General features: G+C 37.0%; 1 protein-coding gene across 12 annotated transcripts in view; it reads left to right on the top strand.

The window, feature by feature from the left end:
• The window catches only part of LOC128143959 (uncharacterized), a 184,971-nt gene that overhangs the window by 56,151 nt on the left and 107,292 nt on the right, over positions 1–21,528 (top strand). For 5 of the 12 annotated variants that reach the window (XM_052792092.1, XM_052792091.1, XM_052792095.1 and 2 more), the window contains exon 10: positions 3,018–11,756. The exons of 1 other annotated variant lie outside the window; for it this stretch is intronic. In XM_052792092.1, the coding sequence (XP_052648052.1) occupies positions 3,018–3,205 (188 nt within the window). In that variant the 3' untranslated portion in view covers positions 3,206–11,756. Of the gene's footprint in view, positions 1–3,017; positions 11,757–21,528 lie in introns of those variants that run through there. 6 more of the 12 variants (XR_008235937.1, XR_008235938.1, XR_008235942.1 and 3 more) reach the window with 2 other exon arrangements.

A 21,528-nucleotide genomic window follows, 5' to 3' on the forward strand; every position in this document is an offset into this window, starting at 1 on the left:
TATATTTATCTTATACATGGTTATAAACAAGATTGTGGGAACCTTCAGTCTCCTGCTGTTACAACACCAAAAAGCAAAGTCACATATGGAAGAAAGCTTTTGTCGAAGTTTACTTTGAAAATAAGTACATGGCAGTAGTGTGAGAAAGTGTGACTAAATGCTTGTTCTAAAGGCTACAGAGGGAACAGGAGAAGCAGTGCTGTCCACTAGGTCCGGATCATCAGTTCACATCAAATAATGTCACTGAGTTATGCTAGTGAGGTTGTACCTACTTTAAGTCATAAAATTGGCAGTTACTGTCCAAGGGGAAATATTATTATCTCCTGACTGGAGGGAAAACATTAAAAAAAAAAAACCCAACCTTTCATTTCTTTAAAATGGATGATGTATACTTGTTTCTTGTGCTGCAGCGAGTTTTATTAGTTGTTTTAAAAACTCAAGATATTTGCTGTTTCTTTAAAAACATGACTGACAAAAACAAAGACCATTGTTATCATAGGAGTCGTGCTTCCTTGATATTTTTATTACTGTGAGCTTGAAGCATCCCATGCATACAGCATAAGAGTAATGGAATGGAAGATCAGCTTGCTTTGCTGTTGTCAAATGTGTGTTCTTAAAATAACCTTTTTTGGAACATGTTTCCAAGGGGCATGATAAATTTCTCCATCAATTGGTGTCTATAAGCCCTGATCCTAATTTTCCCTTCTAGCTTAAAGCTATGAATCTGCATACATGTCAATTTAAAATATGCAGAGTGTTCAAAATGCATCTTATTCATCTTGAATATTCCAGTTTTGTCTTTCTTCATTCCAAGCTGTTGACAAGGTAGATTTCCTTATCTTGTTTTATTAGATTGTTCGAATTGCCACGCATGATACTTGCTATAATACTTCTGTTTCATTTTTACTCACATTAGTATTAAACAGTAACTTTCTATTCTATTTTTGAAGTTGGTGACCTCTGAAGGATTTGGAACTCTGAAAGTTTCATTGGTGGAAAAATATCTGATATCATATTCTGGAAAGCCTATGGCTCATTAACTTATGTCTATTAATGGCTGCAAAATTCATAAACCTTTACATAATGATTTTCTTTAACTGTAGTGCTATTAATTTTTATGGTAATTTTAGTGTTATTTATGATCGTCAAAAGAGTCTGTTGGAAAAAGAGATAATTGCACAGGGCTTCCAATTTGTAGATCCTCTATGCCTTATAGTAATTGTTGCAAGCTCTATTAAAGATTAAGGAGGTTACAAGCTTTGACTTTATAAGGTGAAAGTAATTCTTTGAAGGGAAAGTTATATTATTAATAGTGATTGGAATTGATTACTCAGAGCTATAGTAATTCATTCATGGATTCCATTCAGTTTTACTTCTTTAAAGGTTTAAAACATTTCTGTCTAATCTGAGGGATCCTAATTTCCTTTTGTCTTCCTGCTTACCAGTTATAGGAGCTTTTACACTCTTAACCCCCCCCCCAAGCAAACAAAGAAACCCCAAACCCCTGTAATTAGAAACAGTTCAGATTTAAAAATTTAAATTACTATGTTAGCTTTAAAAAATACTGGAGAAAAAACAATCTGCACTTCTATTTATCTCTCCAGAACGTACAGAATGTGTGGTAGTTCAAGATCTATCTGTATATGGCTTACAGGTATTTAAAAAGACTATCGTCTAGATAACATAATACACCAGAAATAGAGCAGCTAGCAGATACTTTCCGTAAGGTGCATAGTAAATACCCTATATTTTGATCCTTTTTATATGCACAGGGTAAAGCAAAGAAACACATAATACAGGGAGGAGATGTTGAGTTTTAGGAGATGTTAGATTGTTTTACTTGGCATCCCACAGATTCATAGGTTCCTATAAGAAATTCCTTTTCTGTTCATAATTCAGAACTAGCACGAAAAGCTGCAGCCTGAAGTCTCATTAAAGATTTGCAGGTGAAGAGACTTCAGGGTCAGAGATTGATCAATCTGTAAGTTAGGATTTTTTTTTTTCTAGTGTAATTGCAATGTATGTAGTATCTTTAAAACATTTATTTCAGAGGTGTGGCACTATTTCTTGTTTTTCAATCTCATTCTGTGGGGGAAAGCAGTATTCCTTTAAAATGATTTCCATTGTCTAAGATCTACTTTGATTTTCAGACTTTCCAGCTATGGCTCTTTACACTACACAACCATCATGCATGTCTATTATTTGAGTTTAGCCTTCCATCTGCTAAGGCAGAACAATGATTGTAGTCTTGTCTATTTGTCAGTGTTTTGAAGGCTGTCATTATTTTCTAGAAGATTTTGAACTCGTACATCTGGTATGCATGGATGTTAGAGAGTCTAGGGCCATTTTCGTAAGAGTCCTCAGCTGAACTTTCTCTATTCACTACTTTTCTTATTATTACAAATCTTGTAGTGGTTTGGTGGCCTGTTTGTGTTAGTCTTGCACAGTCATGGCAGCTTTTCATGGGAGTTGTATATATTGGTACTCATCTAATTCTACATAGATGAATAGTCCCATAGGAGCTATTAATGCTGTTCATATGCATAAAGGAGAGTACATTTATACATGCTTATGGGACTTGGCCTATTGTTTTTATTACCTGAGAGCTTTTGATAGAAAGTAAACTACAGATACACCAGCTATTATTAAAATCCTATATTATCATAAATCACTGTTTAAATTACCATTGAGGTGTCTTTGCTGTTTTAACTGTATATTGTCTTGGGAGATTATTGTATATGCTAATAAATGACAGTCCTAATTGGTAGCACAAATCGTCATGCTGTCTACTCAATGATTACAGTTGTCTTCTGTTTGTGATTTAGCAGATATAACAGCATTTGGCATTGGAATTGTACAACTTTTTTTGTACGTTGTTTTAATATTTCTGCTTGTAAATTTTCTTCCTGTCACTTCTCCCTGTTTGTGTACTGAAACTGTTTTGTTTGGAGGAGGTTTTGCTTTACTCTTTCCCCATTTGAAATGTTTAATTCCCAACTTTCCCTTATCTTTTTCAGGCCACTATGTGCTTAAGGTCCATGAAGTGACCATGCCCCCATTCTTGGGCCAGACTCTCCCACCTGCCTTCAAACTCTTGAATTTTTCCAGAGAAAATCAAAACCAAGAAACAAAGAGTCTTTCAAAGTCACCGGCAAGTAAAAAGGATCAAACCCCACAGCCAGGGCTCTTATCCAAGGCACACTGAAGTCAATGGAATTTTTCCCATTGAATGCAGTGGAAGTTGGATTCAGTCTTTGCATCCCAGTCACCCTTGTAAGGTTTTTCATGCAGGAATGGGGCTTCAGTTTTGAAAATTGTAGTCTTCTAATAACCAAGAAAATAATTGACTTGGAGATCCATGTCGTGGTCATCTTCTTCCTATTAACATTTTAAAAGAAAAAAAGAGATATTCTCTGTAGAGAGTTGAGATACAGATTAAAATTTTTTATCAGTTCTGTTTTTCGGTATATGTTTGGGGGTCTGTTTGTTTTGAAGAATTTTGATCAAATAATATAGTAAATTAATTTTTGTGACAATTGTAATTGCATGTCTAATAACATGTTGAGATTGTTTCATGCAAGCCTAGTTCACGAATTACCTCTGTCGCATGAGGACAGCCAAGTAACATTCCTCAAACTGATAGAGAATCTACCACCTTCAAACAACCAGTTTTCAAAATAATTATTTATCAACTTTAAATCTTACTGGGTTTTGTACAAATTTACCTAATGATTGCAAGCAACAGAGAACATTTTCATTAGGAAAACTATGCTGATGCACTTAGCTGCTCATGTACATTAATGTCCATGTATTCACTGTATGAAGAAATTTTCACTTGAATAAGGTAGGAGTCCTCTAAAAGCCTCCCAATTAAGTCCAGTGCCTTTGTGTGTGGATCAGAGGTTGACATCCGTAAAGGGGAGCGCTAGAGTTAATTCACATCACTGAATCAAAATCCATAGCTAGACCTTATCTTCGATGTCCGTTGTTGAAGCGAATAGAAAAATTCAAAGTAAAAACAGATAAAGCACCTTAAATCTAACTCAAAGTTCTCCCTCAAGAGCCTCTTAGGGTAGAAATCAGCTTTAGAAATGCAGATATGGCATAGCAAGGCATGCCCATGGCATTCCGTAACTTGTAGTATCTTGACTTTTTTACCTTCAGAATACATCTGATTCATCATCATCACTTTTGCTCCTGCTTTGGAGATGTAAGAAAATGTGAAAGAAATAATAAATTTCAATGCACTCATTTTGTTTGAATAGTATTAGCAGTTGCAAATAACAGCTGTATTTGGCACTTTGCCTCAGTCTTCATTCAAGAATCTCAGACCTTCTATTCCTTGAAGTTATGGCCAAAATTTCACACCAAGATCCACTAGTTCACTATGAAGTCCCAGGTTTGATGCAGCTGCATTATACATGACTCAGTTAATCACAGTGGCTTTTTTGGGCCTTACTCTAATGAACTGAATGAAGGATAAATGAGATCAGTTGAATTACCTAGCATTTTACCACCTGCTTGGTGCGTACTTGGGTGATTACTGTGACTCAGCTGTGACGATAACCAGTAAGTTCTTGAGAACCCAATGATAACTTATATCTCTGAAGTTGTTGAGCCTTCAATTTCCCTGTAAGGATGGTTTTGTAGTTCTACAGGTGGAGAAACAGAAACTTGGTTAAATGCAAGGGATCACAGACCTTGGCAGTAGAACCCAGAAATCTTGACTTTTGTAGTCCTCTGCAATGCAACTGAATGATAGTTCTGTTATTTTACATCTCACTTTCATGAGATCTTCATTTATTCTGAGCATTATCGCATGCCTTTTTTTAACTATAAGAAAAAGCCCCTCGCTATGAAAGAAGTGATTTATCTGCAAGTATTGTAAATGTATGAGCTCCTTAGTATCATAGGTGTCTTGCTGCTTTGTCCCCAAGTAAATATACACCTGCCAACTTTATTATTAGCCAGAACTAAGATGTATTGTGTCCTTTATCAAATACATGATCAACTGCTATGTATTGACCAAAAGATACATCAAACCCTGTAATCAAAAAGGCTTCATCCTTCTTCGATCTTTCCAGATTTTCTCTCTTCATTTGCCCTCTGAAATACGCTTTTTAATGAGCAGAAAGCCTGGAGTACGAAGTCTTTGTACCAGTGGACCTTGTTAACCGGCCATTTGTGAATTCTTTTTAGAGTCCAGAATAATGAGCTACATTTCCTATTGATGTAATGGCAGCTTTCACTATGAAGAACCAGTCTTGTGCTTTCAGTTCACTTAATCAAGTTTTAACAGTAGGCGTTTTCTAGGTTAGCTAATTTTGAACAACTACATACTCTAACATCGTGTCTCTTGGGACAATAAGAACTACACAAACTGTGTCTCTTAGAAAAGCCGGATTTTCTTTGTCTCAGGCTATCCGTTTAGCAGTCTAATTTTCAGATATGTTATTTAACTCAGCTAGATCACTGTCCCTTTCCTTGCTACCATGCAGACACCAGCTCAGAAAAACAAAGAGAATAGAAATTCCTGATAATTCTTTCCCCAGTGACATTTGTTGCATCATGTGTTAGGATTAGGGAGACTGTATATAAGGGCCAAGATCTCAAAATGTAACAATAAATGAGACGTTTTGATATTTTGTAGTATTTCCATGTGGGTTTCCTCCTTGTGGAAACTGCATGCTGCTATGTGTTAAGTTTGAACACTTAGTTTGAGGGTGTAGGGGGAGTAACAATAAGTTCTGCAAGATGAGAATATTTAGTGGCTTGGCCTTTCATGTACTAATTTACTATATGGTACTCTGTAAAACGCCTTTCTTTGAAAATTGCTAACATGCAGACAGTTTTAGTGATAAGATTTTGATTTTGTTTTCATTTAAAGCTTAGGCACTTTGCTTAGAGTAATGTCCCAAGAGAGTCCCTGGTGTGAAGCAATTGCTAGCTGTTAGTCCTATATCACGACAAATTTTTAAATTTAGATTTCTGAATCTCCTGCTGACTAGCATCTTTCTTGAGACTGACAGTACTTACAAGTAGCCAGTCTCTCCTTAGCGTGGTAGATGTGCAGAATGGATCATTATCACACAGTATACTTTAAGGCTCAGTATGAAACACGAGAAAGACCTCAATATTGCTAGTGAAGATACGTAGGAGACACAGCTACATCACATTTTAATATGTCCTTTAGAGCATTGTAGTGCAAACAGTCAATGTGTCTCAGCATCAATATACAATATTTTATATACAACTAAGTATTGTTTTTATTCTTCCTCCTTTGTTTAGTTTGTCATAATTGAATGCAAAGTTGGGGCTGAGGGAGGTTATACAACAAATAATCTGTGATCTTTAAAAAATGAATGACCTTCCTATTTTATAGTGATTTTATAGGATTACAGAATGTGCAATCGAAGCCAAAGCCTCCTTTTGTGTACACGCCCCAGTGATGGCAAAGTAACAGACCACAACTAGTGAGAGAATCGTTTATTCTAATCTTGTAAAACACTCATGGGCTGTGGTGCTCCAGAAATCATAGGTTGTGTTAGCTGCATTTTTATACCTTTAAAGAAAGTTTATTACATTGTCAACTGTATTTGTTATCAATTCTCCGGAAAACGATTGCTGTGTGAATGGTACTGCAGGCTTATAGTTTATTAAAATGTACTGGGCCAAATCCTGATGTCAATGAAATCTGTTAAATTCCTCCCAGATATATTTTTTAAATACATAATGTAAAACAGCTGCTTTCTAAATAATCTGTTTCTCATGTCAGTAATTATATTTGTATAGATGTAGGTGAAATCTTAAATATGCAGTCCTCAAGGAGCTAGCATATTTTTAGAGACAACTTAAATGACCTTTCATCTCATTGTTTTTGCTTTTTGTTCATGTTGTCTACTTAGTTCCCCACTTGGAATTCTGTATTTCTATATGTGATTATGCTACTTAAAAGGGGATCTTCATTATTAATTTGAGTCTCTGAATGCTACAGTATTACAAACAGTGACTGGTTTACTGTTTCTAACTTTTACTGGTTTTTACCAACATAAATTGTACTCTTAATGTGAAGAATGCTCTTCGGTGTACTTGAATATAACTCTTTTCCCATTCTATCCCACAAACACTCCTCACAGATGGCTTTTCAAAGATTTTGAAGAGAATTGGTAATTTCAGTGTGCACGCTTTGAACAGATACTTATTGTGATAATTTTTTAAAAAATTACCTGTATGTTCTAAACTGATCAAATATTGAAGTAGGCATAAGGAATTATGGTTTCAGAATGCACATGCTTCCTCAGTTGTGTAAACTGATAGAATTTTACTGAAGTCAATGGCATTGTATGAAATCTTTTATATTTGGAGCGAGGATTTGTCTCTTTACTCACATGTAATAAGTTACTAGTATATGATATTTAGTGGAACTACAGTAGTTTACATCTGCTGAGGATCTGACCTACCTATTTTAAATTCACGCAACATCCATGTCCTTTAAGTCAGAAATGCTTTTTCAACTTCAGATGAAAAAACTGAAGCAGGGAAAGATTAATAATTTTTTTGATGGATAAAAACATAAAAATGGTAAAGCTGAAACAGATACCTATAAAGGTGCTTTTTTTTAAACCATTTTCCACTTCTATTCCTAGAACTTTTAATTTCTTTTTCTTCTATCTTTATCTTTTTTGATAGTTTTTTTTCAGTAGAGTTGAAATTGGCTCCATTTTTGTTCTTAGCACAAAGATTGTTCTGTTAAGCAAACAGAAAGGCAAGGAATTATGGCACAGTACTGGAAGTTACCCAAGCTAATCCATACCAGATAGCGGATATTTTTTCAATTCCAGCAAAACTAGTACCAGTTAGTTGATAGAAATACTCTGTGGGAGATGCAATAATCTGTGTTTAATCTTAAAGTAAATCAGTAACTAGCTGTATGTGTGTACTTCATGGCATTGCAGTTTGGTTGGTCTGTCTGCTATTTTAAAATACTGTTTAGAGAAATCAGTCACATGTAGGGTAGCATTGCTTTGTAGTCTATAATTTTTAGTGGTAATTGTATAGATTTGCAACAGAAGAAGAACGAGAGATTCTAGCAGGAAATTGTGTTGAAGATGACCTTGAATTTGAAGTCTTTCTGCATTTTTATAAGTATTTTCCCCATCATCATGTGGCTCAGGAGTGGAGAAGAAAAATGAAGGTAATAAGAAAGAAAGAGTTCTCTCTGTTTTCTTGTGTACATATGTTGTAATGAAGGTGAACCCAGAAAGTTGTTTAATGTTTTCCTGGCCTCTTCCAGATGTTGATCTTTACTCTTTCAAACCAAACTTTTCTGGAGGAATGTCCTTATTTTATTACAGATATATACAATTTACCCCCTAGCTATCAAGGCGACCAATTCTAATATGTTTAGAATTCCAGTTGCTTGGATCCCATCTGATTCTTCAGTCTTTGAAAAGGCCAGCAGGTAACATTGTTCAGGTTTTTTACAAGATTTTGATTTAAGGTTTTCTTAGTAGTGTAATGAAATACAGTTATTTTTCTTCCATAATAGAAATGTATTCTGTAGCCAGTTTCTCCCTAATTGTAGATCCCAGCAGGGACATATGGAACAGATGACACAGTTTGGCTTGCATGATAAATTGTGGCTAGGAGTATGAAAATACCTAAATAAGAGACCTCATTTGATCAGCAATCACCTAGTTTCAAAAGTAGTCTGTTAGGCTATAAATGGATTTACAATGGCCCAGTGTGGGGGCTGATTGGGAGATGATTCCGTCTGTAGCTCTGCAGTCAATGACTGGAAATCTCAAAGGAGTTAGTTTGGAAAGTAGAAGGAGTTTAAGAGTGTGCAGATACCTGTCTTTCCTGGCCATATGGGTAAGACCCAGTGGCAACCCTAGATAGCACTTCAAGCCATCAGGTCAGAGGAGATACAATCAACTAATACATCTGTCATGGAAGAAGGGAAAATGAATAACTTATTCTGAAAATCTTGATCAAGATAGGAGTCAGACAGCAGTTAATTCAGGAAATTAAGCCAATGAAAATCGAAATCCATACAGAAATGGTTTACAAGACAATAGGCCATTTTTTTTTTCCTGTGGCAAAATTTTTCATTTGGTGATTTCCACAGTATTTCAATAAAACTTTTTGCCTCTTTCCTCCCCTTGGCAACTATAGGCTACTGAGAATGTGACGCCATTGAGCAGCTTATCTGCTACTTGGACACTTTTTTTAAGGATAAAGTCTTAATTTAAATGTTTCTGGAGAGACATTCCCTTAATATTGCATCAGAGGTCTTCTGCATGTTGTTAACATACGGTCTCAGAAGCAATACTCTTTTTTGACCAAGAAAAACTTAGGACCAGAAGAACCCCAGCTCCTTTCATTACAATGCCAGAGCCAGAGGGAAGAGCATACAAGCCAAGAAATGACAACATCTTTTCTATGAAGCTATTTTTTCTCTGAATGTCCACGCATCTTCCTTGTAGTCTTTGGACCTGACAGTCATTTCAGAAGAAAATATTGTTTTATCAATGAGCTTCATGATGGTAGTAAAATCTGTAAAGGAGAGCGTAACTCTTCCTCAGTTTTCTTTAGTCCTGCAGAATTTATTGAATACTGAGAGTCCTATAGTAGTATCTAGAAGACAGATTTCCATATATGACAAGATGGTTGTTGATTTGAGAATCTTACATTTCAGCAGGATGATGTATTAAACAATGATATAGTCCACAATTTTTGAAGTAACTTCACAGCATCTCTGTACCCAATCACAATGTGCGTATAATCCAGAAAGATAATAGGAAGCATAGACATTATAATTGCCTCTTTATCCCTCTAAGGTACACAGGATTGGAAGAGATTTTTGAAGAGTTGGAGTGAAACCATTAGCTAAGAAGTGCAGGTGCACTGCACCTGCAGAATAAGGTTTTGTACAATGCCATTGAATTAGAACATAGATAATATAATTATTGCTTAAGGCTCAAGAACCAGTATATTAACTCTGGTAATTTTTCGCTTTATAGACATAAATAAGTTAGGATGTTCTGTTTTGGTGGGACCTGGATGCTGAAGTCCTCCATGGGCACTATTGAATGAATGAATCTGGGCACTCATACATGTGGGAGATGTGGTATCTTAATCCATTCTGGTGCTTGTAGAAACTGTCAGGCTCAAACTGATTTTTTTTTTAATGTAATCCCAATGATTTCAGTGGAATAACAGAAAATATAAATCAGGAGGAGTGAATAGGTCGTACTGATTGAATGGTACTAGCTGAAAGCAGCGTAGCTGTTTTTTGTTGTTCTATCAGGCACCCATTCATGAAGCATAGAATCTTTCAATTGAAACTGAGATTGTTCATCCTTAAATTTCTTATGGGCTGTAAAAGACGGTGTTAGCGTGCTACTGTTCTCCTACAATAGCCTAAACCATGTTCATCAATTTACATGTATAGGGATGTTTTAGCATACCATTTCAATTATAGCCAGCCACCACAGAGGTAAGAAGCAAGAGGGAAGCAAAGGTACGAGTGGAGCAGGACAAAGGGGAGTTACCAGTGGACAGACACGTTTCTCTGTCGCAGTTTTATTATCAAAGAGGAGTTTGCAAAATATTTGGATGCCGAATCTGCCAAGACACTTAGTGGCAGGATTGTCTTGTTTTATTCTTCCAGCTTTGGTTGCAGCCAACAGAAGGACTGTAAAAACTGGGGCAAAGTCTGGAATGATATTTCTGATTGTGTTGATTTTGCTGCAAGGACATACTCAACCCCAGAACAGTTTCTGTCTCACCCACATCACAAGGCAAATCCCTGATGAGGAAACTGTCACTGTCTTTTGGCTGTTTGATTGAATAGAATTTTTTATCCATAGAGTCTTGTGAATGTTTTCTGAATTTCAAGTACTGACCTAAATAATAACTTATTCGGAAGTCTTGAAGAAGGTAAGGAAATACAGTGAATTTGTTGACTTTTGATCTGTTTTATTCTAGGTGGGGAAAAAATACCAAAGTTCTATCTTGTTCACCAAATTCTGACATCCAGAACTACATAATACTATGAACCTGAATGTCAAATATTTAGAGACATCTCAGATTAGAAGAGCAGAATTCTAAAAAAACTTAAGGTTAAAACAACCTAGTAGAAGAAATTAGAAAAATAGCTGAAGATGAATGTCCAACACTGCAGCTGATTATATTGGCATAGTTCAGCTGACTTTAGTAGAGATGAGGCTATAGTACAAAAGTTTCAAAACACAAATTTCTCTTATTTATTGGGCTTCCTAGTACAGATAACCTTGTTAATTCAAATTTTAAAATTATATAGAAGATTGGAATGCTTGGCTTGCCCAGTGGAAACCACCATCCTTTCTTTTCTAGTCATTTTCTGCTTCTCTGAAGAAAATAAAAATAAAAGACAAATGTGTAACAGAGAAAAGCAATAAATAATGTTCCATAATGATCAATGATGAGGAATATGTGCTTGGAAACTGGGAAACAAATTGTTCCGGAAGCATGATTTGACACTCGTTAGTGCTTTTCTATAAGGCAATGCTTTTTGTCTCAGTGGTAGCACACGGGTGCTGTGGTTGCCATGGTAAGGTACATGTTTTGTTATGAATGCTATAAATAGTCACATCATTGGCCAAAAGCATAAGTGAAGATCCTGCTCTGGTCGTGTTTATTGTGAGTTTTGATCATGGTCACAAAGGCTAATGTGATGATTTACATGGTAAATTAAATGGGCATAAAGACAACCATCTTTGTGTGTTTCTGTGATAGAAGTATCTGCCACATATGTAGTCATACTCTCATAAATCATAAGTACTTCTGAACTTCTCTCTTTAACTGAGTGTGACTGAGATTTGGTATTGTCTTTCCAACATTCTGTCTCACAGGCTGTATCCCTGACCTAAGGCGAATAGGCTGCTGGGTGGATGTACATAGACCAGAACTGAAATTTAGAATATATAACATTTGTACCTAGATCTGCCACAGATGTGCTGCTGTTGAGTAATTCTCTATAGCTGAGAAGCAAAAGCAGTAGAAAGGGGTAAACTGTCTCCTGTATTGAGATGGAAAAGCTTAAGTCTTCAATGTTTCTGATCATTTTGAGATCTTTGGGTGAAGAATGCAAAACATTACTATGGCACTTCTTGACGTTGTGCATTTGGACTGTCCTTGTCATTGTGTACAAGTCAGGTTTTATAGTAGTATGAATATAAGGGTTAAAACAGGATTTTTTTCAAAGTTGTATGCAAGTTGAACTCCCCTTTAAAAGGAACTGTTGTCAGAGTAATTCCAGATCCACTCATGTTAATAAATAGCACATAACACTGCAGTTTCATTGCTCTAAGGAATGGCAGAAATGCAGAATGAGCCTCTCACAACACTGCCACACTCCTTTGATTATAAAGAATTGTTTCGGTTTTCCTGTGTAATTCAGTCAATTTTTTAAAAATTTGGCATCATCTCAACCTAGTGGGAGGAATTTTTCAGGACTGAAAAAGTATGATGATAAAAAAATGTAAAAAATTTTAAAAACCCGCTCCCATCTCAACCTCCTGTTCCCCAGTTAGAGCTTTTACTATCTAAATTTTCCTATGTCATTTGGAAACATGGCAGACCTGAATTTTCTGTCTGTTATGTCAGTGCTACAAGATCTGTAGGAAAGTCTGTAAATGTTTGTTATGGAAAGATTTGCCTAATCATCCCTGTAAAATTTTTGAAAAGCTAAGAAAACAGCCTGCCACTTAGTGTATGACATGGTGATACAGAGCGCCATACCAGGAGAGCTATCCTGTTCTCAGTAATTGAATTTCTGTTACAAAACACATGCTTACTAGAAAACACACAGGGAAAGATTATGTCCTCTTTGAGTCCTAGTGAACACGGTGTAAAATTAACCCTTTATGATGATTTGTGGGGTACTTTGGAAAACCCGGAGAAAAAAATTTCCTAAATACACATGTTTTCTCAATTATACCACCTTTAATTCCAAAGTAACTCCATTCAATGTCTGTCGGGCTGTCATTTAGTATCAAGAGAGCACAGTCCAGAGTTGTAAGAAATCTTTTTCCATTGCTATAAAGGAAAGTTGCATATAAAACAATTCCCTGTGATTCAGCATAATACTTACTAAAAAATAAAAGCCTTCCTCACAAGCTGTCAGTTGCTGGGTGCTCAAAGTAGAGCTTGAGTGATAAGCTAAGGCTGAAGACATCTTTGCATTCCAATAGGAGCAGTAACTGCATAGTGTCTTGGCTGCCTTACTATTACAAAATAGAATATATGTACAAAGTTATGGAAAATGGAGCTGTGTGTGATTCCTGGGGACCTTGCTGAAGGAAGAGAGTGAGATAATTAATAGCTAAATCAGAAAAACCTTGCTGAGGCCAGAATAGCACAGATTTAAAAAGGTTCTGAAGCATTCATCAGCACTCACTTTCTAGCCTAGTGAAATTTTCTAGTGATATTTCTCATTCTGATATGCCATGCTCAAAATTTGCCTGTAGTCAGAGGAGTTTTTACACTTCTTTACAATGGTGGAGAGTTTACTAACTGAGAAAATAAGATGGGTGGACAGATTAATTCCTTATGGAAATAGGCACGTAGATCTGATTGTTAGCAGCTTTGTAATCGTATGCTGTGGCGGTAGTGTATGTAAGATAATGATTGCCAAGCAGTAGTCTTTCTCGTTCTTCTCTTTGGTGCTGTGTGTATCAGTGAGGTAAGTGACGACTTCTTGTTTGTCAAAGTATTTGGTGTTGTTTCCCACAGTATGTTCAGATTATTGCTTTACTAATTTCCTTGGCTTCTTTTCAATTTACGTCAAAACAAACCAACATCAAGTGAAACTTTTGATGTTTATAGCAATACAGAAAATGAATCAATGTTTTTCAGCTATATGGACTTAGCCTGAAAAAGCTGAAAGCACAGGAAACAATTGCAATATGAATGCACACATCTGCTCACAGAAAGTGTTGTAATTGTTTATGGACTTGTAATTGCAGGAGTGCTCAGCAGTGTTACATGATGCATGCTCTTGGAGTGCTGGAGTGGCAGCTCTGGACACTGTTTCATGAGATTTCAAGAGCAGAAGCAGAATAAACTTGCCGTTTCCACCTTGGAAAGTTCACTTTGCTTTTCCTGTTGAGATTGCTAGCCAGACTGCTTACCAGTACCAGTGTGGTATAAACACCTCTTAATTAGCAGCTGGGTTGAGTTTTCCAAATCATTGTAAACAATCCACTGAATATCCAGCAGAAGCCAATCGATTTCATTTGTTACTGAATGTCTTTGGTTAACTAGCAGCAATACCCATTATACAATTCTTTTAGTCCTTTGGCTAGTAGGATCCACTTCAGCCTTCTGTCTCCTTTAATTCTGTGGCTATCAATAGCAGTGCCCTTTCTAACACAGGTGGAAGGAATGCATAGGAATTAGTGTTTTAGGAGCTTCGTAATCTTGAGCCATCATCCTTCTGCCACAGTTATTACTCTGGCCCATGTCCCCCTTTTTTCTGTCATACAGAAAGAGAGAGTGTATTATGTAGAACAGGCTATAGCTGAAGGCTTTCTGGTTTAGAATGAGATTTATGTACCTCTCAAGATTAAGCAAGGGAATGAAGAGGATTGGGAAATGTTACAACCGTGATACTAGTATTTTGAGAAGTACAATGAAAGCTTTACCCGTAACACTTCAAATATTGCCATTGTTAATATATTCTGAGGGAGAGCTGAATGCAGATAGAAAAAGTTTCTGGGGTGTACAGCAGTAGAAATGCTATGTCTGTCTTTTTCATTCTTTGTAGACAGGACGAGCAGTTGCTAAAGCAGTTGCTTTTGAAAAATGAGTTAGCAGTCAGCATATCTGGAATATATTTTTCAAAAGTTTGGAGCGTTTCCATTAGTATGCAAGTACCAAGAAATATTTCATAAAAGCCAGTTGGCCTCACAAACTTTGAATGTAATACCAGTTAATTGTATCAAGTTGCAGTTGTTTTAATGTTTTCTATGTAAGGGGTCAGAGTTCCAGCAAACATGTTTCTGGAGTTGTTGGCAGCTCAAAGAGAAAGGCTGCTTTATTGCTCTTTATTGCTCTTTCATAACTGTTCTGATTTCCATAGCCAAGAAAGCACCATTAGAGTTTTTATTATTTTTAATTTTCAAAATGCTTTAGAAAATATATTACACAAGGACACCTGCAGGAGCAGAAAAGTTCTGAAGTTTTGGAAACGTATTCTGCTTTGGAAAGAGACATTTTCTTTTATATGCTAAAGAAAACACAGAATTTCAAAACCTTTATTTGTGGCTTTGTAGCAGTGCTAAACTTTGCTGGTCACATCTTCACTGTGCTTTTAAACCAAGACCAATCTTAGCTTTCATTGCATCTTCACTCCCATTTGTGGTTTTTAAGAGGTATTATTAACCCAAATTTGATACACGCCCTCAATTCCTAATACACGTGATGTTTTCCCCTTAAATTTTTTATCTGTTCTATGGGTAGAGTCAATATCTTTTAAGAGGGACTGCAGATGTAACTGTCAGCTCCCCTGGTCCCATATCAGGATAGAATTATGTAATCACAGAAATCAGAGATGGAAAAAAAAAATCTATTAGGTCATCTTGTCCATCTTTTCTGCCAGTTCATAATGACTCCCTGCAGTATGTTCTCCAATGAGTTGTTTAGCTTAGTTCTGGGCAGTTCTTTTGAAAGGACTGCAAAGCCTTTCCTATGATTCTCACTAAGTATCTTTCACTTCTCTGTTTTCAGTCTTGTATGACAGGGCCAGATTGTATCCGTATTACTCCTGTAATGCAAATACAAGAGCAATTGGCATTTTTGTTGAATAAATTATTTGGGTTTTAGGACCAAGCCTACATCTTCTGGTTTTGGTAACTGCCTGAGGAAGTAAATGGCAGCTAAGAATTTCTGCAGTAAATTTCCCCTGTTCTTGTATCTTCTACAAATAGTTCATGATTTCTGCGTATTTACTGGCAATTTGCTGAATTGTTTCTAGGAATAGTTCTTGGTCTATGGTTCTTTCACAAGCAGTTTCAAGTGACCCAGAACTGAAACGACAACTGGCTTGGTTAAGTACTGAGCATGTGACATTTTATATGCCCTGACAGGTTAAAATTAACCCAGTTCAAGCGACAAACATGGCAGCAGGGAAAGAGTGTCTGGCAACTAATGCAGGAGGCAAGTCTGATTTTTAACCCTGGCCACACCATTGAATCATAAGTAATTTCATCTCTTTGTGCCTCAGCTTGCAATATATAAGTACTGTCAGAGGATGAAATGATGGTGAAGTTACCTTTCTCAGTAAGCCTTTGTGAGACTTTGAAATTCCTGGATAGATGGTGCTAAATAAGAACAGTGATCATCACCATTGTCTGTAAGGATTATTTAATAACTTAAACTCAATTGGATTTAGAAATTTCATCTCCACGTTCCACTCTGCTGCTTCAGTGCCAGAGGAAAAATTTTATAATAGGTTGCGGGAGTACTGCTGCTCCCCAGACTAACAAGTGGTAGTTGCCTGTTACGCAAATGTTCCCTTGTATTGAACTGCCTCTCCTTGCCTTCACATTAAGCAACATGTTTGCGTTATTGGATTGCGTTGACCACGTAGAGGTCAGAGAGCAGAGTGTAGAATTGCACAGTGCCTCCCATCCACTGGAAGGGAAAGCAAGAGTGTGAGAGGAGGTCAGCAAAGGACTGCAATGCAAACAGCTAGACATCGTTGTTAAATCAGATTTTGCAGTACTTGACAGCTCTACATACAGATATATAAGGCGCTGCACTCAAACAAGAACTGATAAAATTTTGTAGATCTTGGTTCCAGTGTAGCAATTGCATATTAGTAGCAAGCAGACTATGTGAGAAGACTCCAATGTAGCAGATTTCTGTAAGACATGGAGGAGTTGGGTTTTGTGACTTGGAGAAAACAGCCCTATGAATTCCCTTGTTTCAATCTGCAGCCATATGTTAATTTTCACATATTCTGTGAGTAGGGCAGAAATGCCTTCTCATAGGGTATGCTAATTTCCTTCCTAGGGATCTTTGTGCATCATTTCTGTGAATGTATGGCTCATCTGTCAGAATTTTTCAGACAGAAAAAAATATGGCTTATGCTTTTGAGAGGCAGTGGACACAAACTGAAATACTTTTTTCTTATGTTTAAGTAGAATTTCCTGTATTTTTACTGTGAGTGTCATTGAACAGTGGAACAATTTGACCAGAGAGCTTGCTTATGAAGTCTCCATCCTCGGAGATACTGAAAATACGACTGGACAAGGCCCTGAGCAACCTCCCCTCTTTGATCCTGCTTTGAGCAGGGAGGTTGGACTAGAACTCCAGAGGTCTTTTCCAACCACATTGTTCCTATGATTTTGTGATTATCAGAAAGGCCCCAAACTTGGAAAAATAGGGATTTGTCTCTTGGAAAGGGACAGGAGTATCCAGATATCAGACAGCTAACTTAAAGTTTTGGATCTTCTGTATCTGTCTTTCTGAAAAATATTCTGGCTAAGTCCTAGATTAAAACTTGGGGTTTCAAATAGAACGACACCCTCATTACATTGTTTTTACTCTTCAGTCTTATCATGAAACCTAGTCATTGCCACTCCTGGTCTTGATTTCATAAGTTTCCTTTAAATTTCTAGACAAAAGAAACAGCCACTGCCCACAAGGGGCTGCAGTGAACTTCTGTTATCCCTGTATTGGCCACTCCTTTCTCAGGAAGGCCCTCAGGATTGCTGAGTAATTGTTAATCTACAGGAGCCTGCTCTCCTCTCTGCTGTCCAACCAGTCACGAGAGACCATAATCATCAGCATTGCCGTTCTTTCCGTGATACCACATGTACGTAGTAGGAAAGTGAGGGAGGAAGAAAGTCTCTGGTAAATCCAAACCCATGCTGCTGCTCAGCAGCAACTGCTTTTTCATAAAGCTTGTATGTCCATTATAGGATACTTTAGCATCTTGCAGAATGCAAGGCAATATATAAATATTGATTTCATTAAAAATCCTTTATGTTCTCATTAAGTGGTCATTTTGAAGTAGTAGATTATGAGTTTTAGAAGGTTTTGAGAGGCATATAATAATGTCATACAGTCTTCATGGTCTGTTGGAAAGAATTTCACTGTTTAAAAAAAAAAACAAAAAACCAGCACTCCTCTATGGCATTGTGGAATGATAAATAAGTAGGTGAGAGCTTGCCCCAGGAGCTTAGCTTCTGGTTGGGCTTAACGTCAGTGCAATAGTCTCTGCAACAGGAAACAGGTTTTTCCCATAATGAACATTTTTCCAGTAGGAAGAAAATAAGACAAGTCTCAATCTTATGAACACATGTAGACTTTTATGACCAGAGTGCTCTAATTTTTTTTCCCTTTCCTTTCTTTTCCCTAAGTATCCAGTTTAAGTAGCATTATTCTGATAGGTAGTAAAGCACAAATGTGATGAACAGAAGAACTCTACGTGAGCGCTGGTAGCTCACCCCCAGAGAAATGAACAGCTGGTTTACTTTGGCAATTTTCCAAAACCCAGAAAGAGTTAAATCGCATTAACTAACTTTACAAAGAACTAAGACACTTGTCTTCACTGTGACTGCAGTGTCTTCTCTTGAAGAACTTACTGTTTTAACCCTGTCTATGCCTTTTGAGATGCCTCTGGATCTCAGTCAGGGACACTACCCTAATAAGGATGTAAGGAAGAAATTGCATGGGAATTGTGAAGAAAAATAGGTGGTTCTGCATCTTCCTACTGTAACTTTATTTCCGATTTATTTATATGTTTACCTAATAATGCGAATCAGAACGGATATAAAGAATTGTTGGGGTTAAACTGGAAATGCTCTAATTACTGCCTGGAGGGGGAAGGAGGATAGACTAGTGTGAGTGTGTGAGAGCTATCTGGCATTTGGCTGCATCCCAACACAGAGAGGGTACAAGGCTCTCGCTGTGTTTCCTGCCTAGGGTGGGGTCACCTCACATGCCTTCTCTCTCTTCCACTTTCCCTTTGTCTTGAAATTGCTTTTGGTTAACATCTGGAACTTTTTTTTTCTCATCAACATCATTTCCTTAGCTAGAGCAGAGCATTTTCGTGATTGGGGAATTCCTACGGTTTGAGATCAGCCAGAAAAAAGTCAGAGAGGTTTTGGCTTCACTTCCCTTCTCTCTCTTTTTTTCTAACATGAGAAGAAGTGTGTCTGAAATTTCTGTAATGCTTACTTCACTGAAAAAAAATAAAATTCCTTAAAAGGAATACAGCAAGTTCAAGGTTTTACTAGGAACTTTTGTTTATCTTTGGGACTCTAAAAGCTATTACACGGTACAGTCTTAGGGACACAGTAATGTAGTTTAGTGTCTGTAGCAGTTCAGATCTGAAAACATGAAGTGTGTTGTGAACTCCACTTACGAATCACAGCTCCTCTAGGAAAGTGTATGAGAGGTATGTGGGGATCATCCACCACTGAAGAGGAAGGCAAACGCTTTTAACTTCAAACACAAACGTTTAAAACAGAGTGAAGAGTCTGTGGGCTTTGGAATTTCCATGGGAATGTAAGAAATGGAATATGTTTGTTACATTTGGAATTGAATACTGAGCTGGAAACCCAAACTTTTCATGCTGTCACTTCTTTAATAAAATCAAGCGGTAATGAAATTTTTGTTGTTTGTTGCACCCAGAAGGAAGCCTTTCCTAACCTAAGTTCCCGTGAGCGTGACATACCAGAGCAAGAAAGAGCGGCTTCTGCTTAATAATACCGTGTCTTGTTCAGTCCAAACACACTTTTGGTGCCTTCTCTGCTAGATAGAAGCCAGTGTTGCATTAGTCGTGGTTACTCAGTTGTTATTTTCAGAGTGCAACATACTGTAATGATTCTTGATGACATTCTTTTTTCATGCTACCTTTTGGTGCAGTCCTCAAGTGTTTACTCTTTCCACACAGAAAATTTTTGCACCCCAGACTCAACTTTGTTGCAGTTTTGTCCTCTTTGTGGTTGGCATATAAAGTTATTGGAATGTAGATGGCACAGAACTCCTAATATTTCCGAAAGTTGTGTTTGGGGATTCTCAGCCGTCATATATTCCTGGAAAGAGAGAATGGTCTGAGGTATATAATTGGGTTTCACTGATAAGGAAGGGATAGCGTCATTGGAAATGCCTCAAGTAGAGAAGATACATCAGCAACTGCTCATCTCCCTCAAAACTGTATTTTTAAAAAGTCTCTCTTTGCTCACCCAAATTTCCCTCTGTTTCTTTAGCTAGTAATTTTCTTTGTAGTTGTGCTGTTTTGAAGTTCTGTAGTTGTGAGGTGCTGGGAGGTTTATACTGTTACTTGGCTTATTCTGGGAGCAGAAGATGCTAGTCTCTGCAGTTGCTTAATAAAAATCAATTAAAATAGATATACAGTGATACTCGATCCCCCAGTACCTTTTCTTCAGCTTTGAGATAGCAGTTACATCAAGTATTGAGATGTAGACCAATGTTGTATGGGATCTTTTTTGAAGTCATTACATGGTTTTAACTAATCCTATTGCTAGTACCTTGAAAAATCTATTGCTCTCATTTTCTCCTTCACCTACATGCACATACACTTTTAAAATGTGGTGTTCACAATTTTAGCAACCTACAAAAAGCAAGTTATATACAGTCAACTTGGAAACAGAGTTAAATACCCGTAGGGAGCTGTCCCACATAGTATTTCACTCCAAACAAAATAATACTCAACCTTGAAGTTGCACTTCTTATCATCAGTGCACTATTGATACAATAAGCTATTTGAGTCTATATAAAGGAATATTACGTAGCTTTTATAAGCATGAAAGCAGCACGGGAGATGCAACATGGTATGTCCGAGGCTAAAGAGGTAGTAAGTAGCAGAGCTGGTGCTGGAGTTCAGAGATTATTTCAAATGTTAGGAACTTCAGCATAGGTTTGCCAAATCATACAAGGAAGTTGGGAATGTCAGTCAGGCATTCCATTTTGGTGACTTTTATATAAACTGTCTCATGTCTTTGTGCTGTCTGTGAATAACACTAGCTGTAGTACCAATGGGGGTACTAGTACACTTGTTGTTTCTGAGTGACCCTATTCTGTTTGACAGAGTCTTGATACTGTTAGTACTTTGACACACTCTCTAAATCTTACAAGTGACTTAATAAATACTGCACGCTTCCAAAAGGAATTAAAATTCCTCTTGCTTCGATGATCTATTTCCTAAGAGTGAAATGATCTTAACATTTCTTTCCAAATGTTTTTTAGACTCTGTTCCTCCTTGGCTTTCCCTCGTTGTGAAAAGCTGGTTTTGGTTTCTTGGCCTGATTTTTCACTCACATAGTTAATCTTCCTCTGGCTTCTGATAAGCTGCCAAGTGTTTAAAATCTGCTTTGGTATTCCCTTGTAAAAGAGGTTGGATTTACCAGAGTTCATCACTGTAAGCTACTTCTGAATTTTCAGTGTTTATTTTGCTATAAGATCTTTCTAGCAAACGAACAAACAAAACCCCCATTTTACTGGTTACTC

The sequence above is a fragment of the Harpia harpyja genome, chromosome 7 (genome assembly GCF_026419915.1).
Source record: "Harpia harpyja isolate bHarHar1 chromosome 7, bHarHar1 primary haplotype, whole genome shotgun sequence".
Classification (NCBI taxonomy): Eukaryota; Metazoa; Chordata; class Aves; order Accipitriformes; family Accipitridae; genus Harpia; species Harpia harpyja.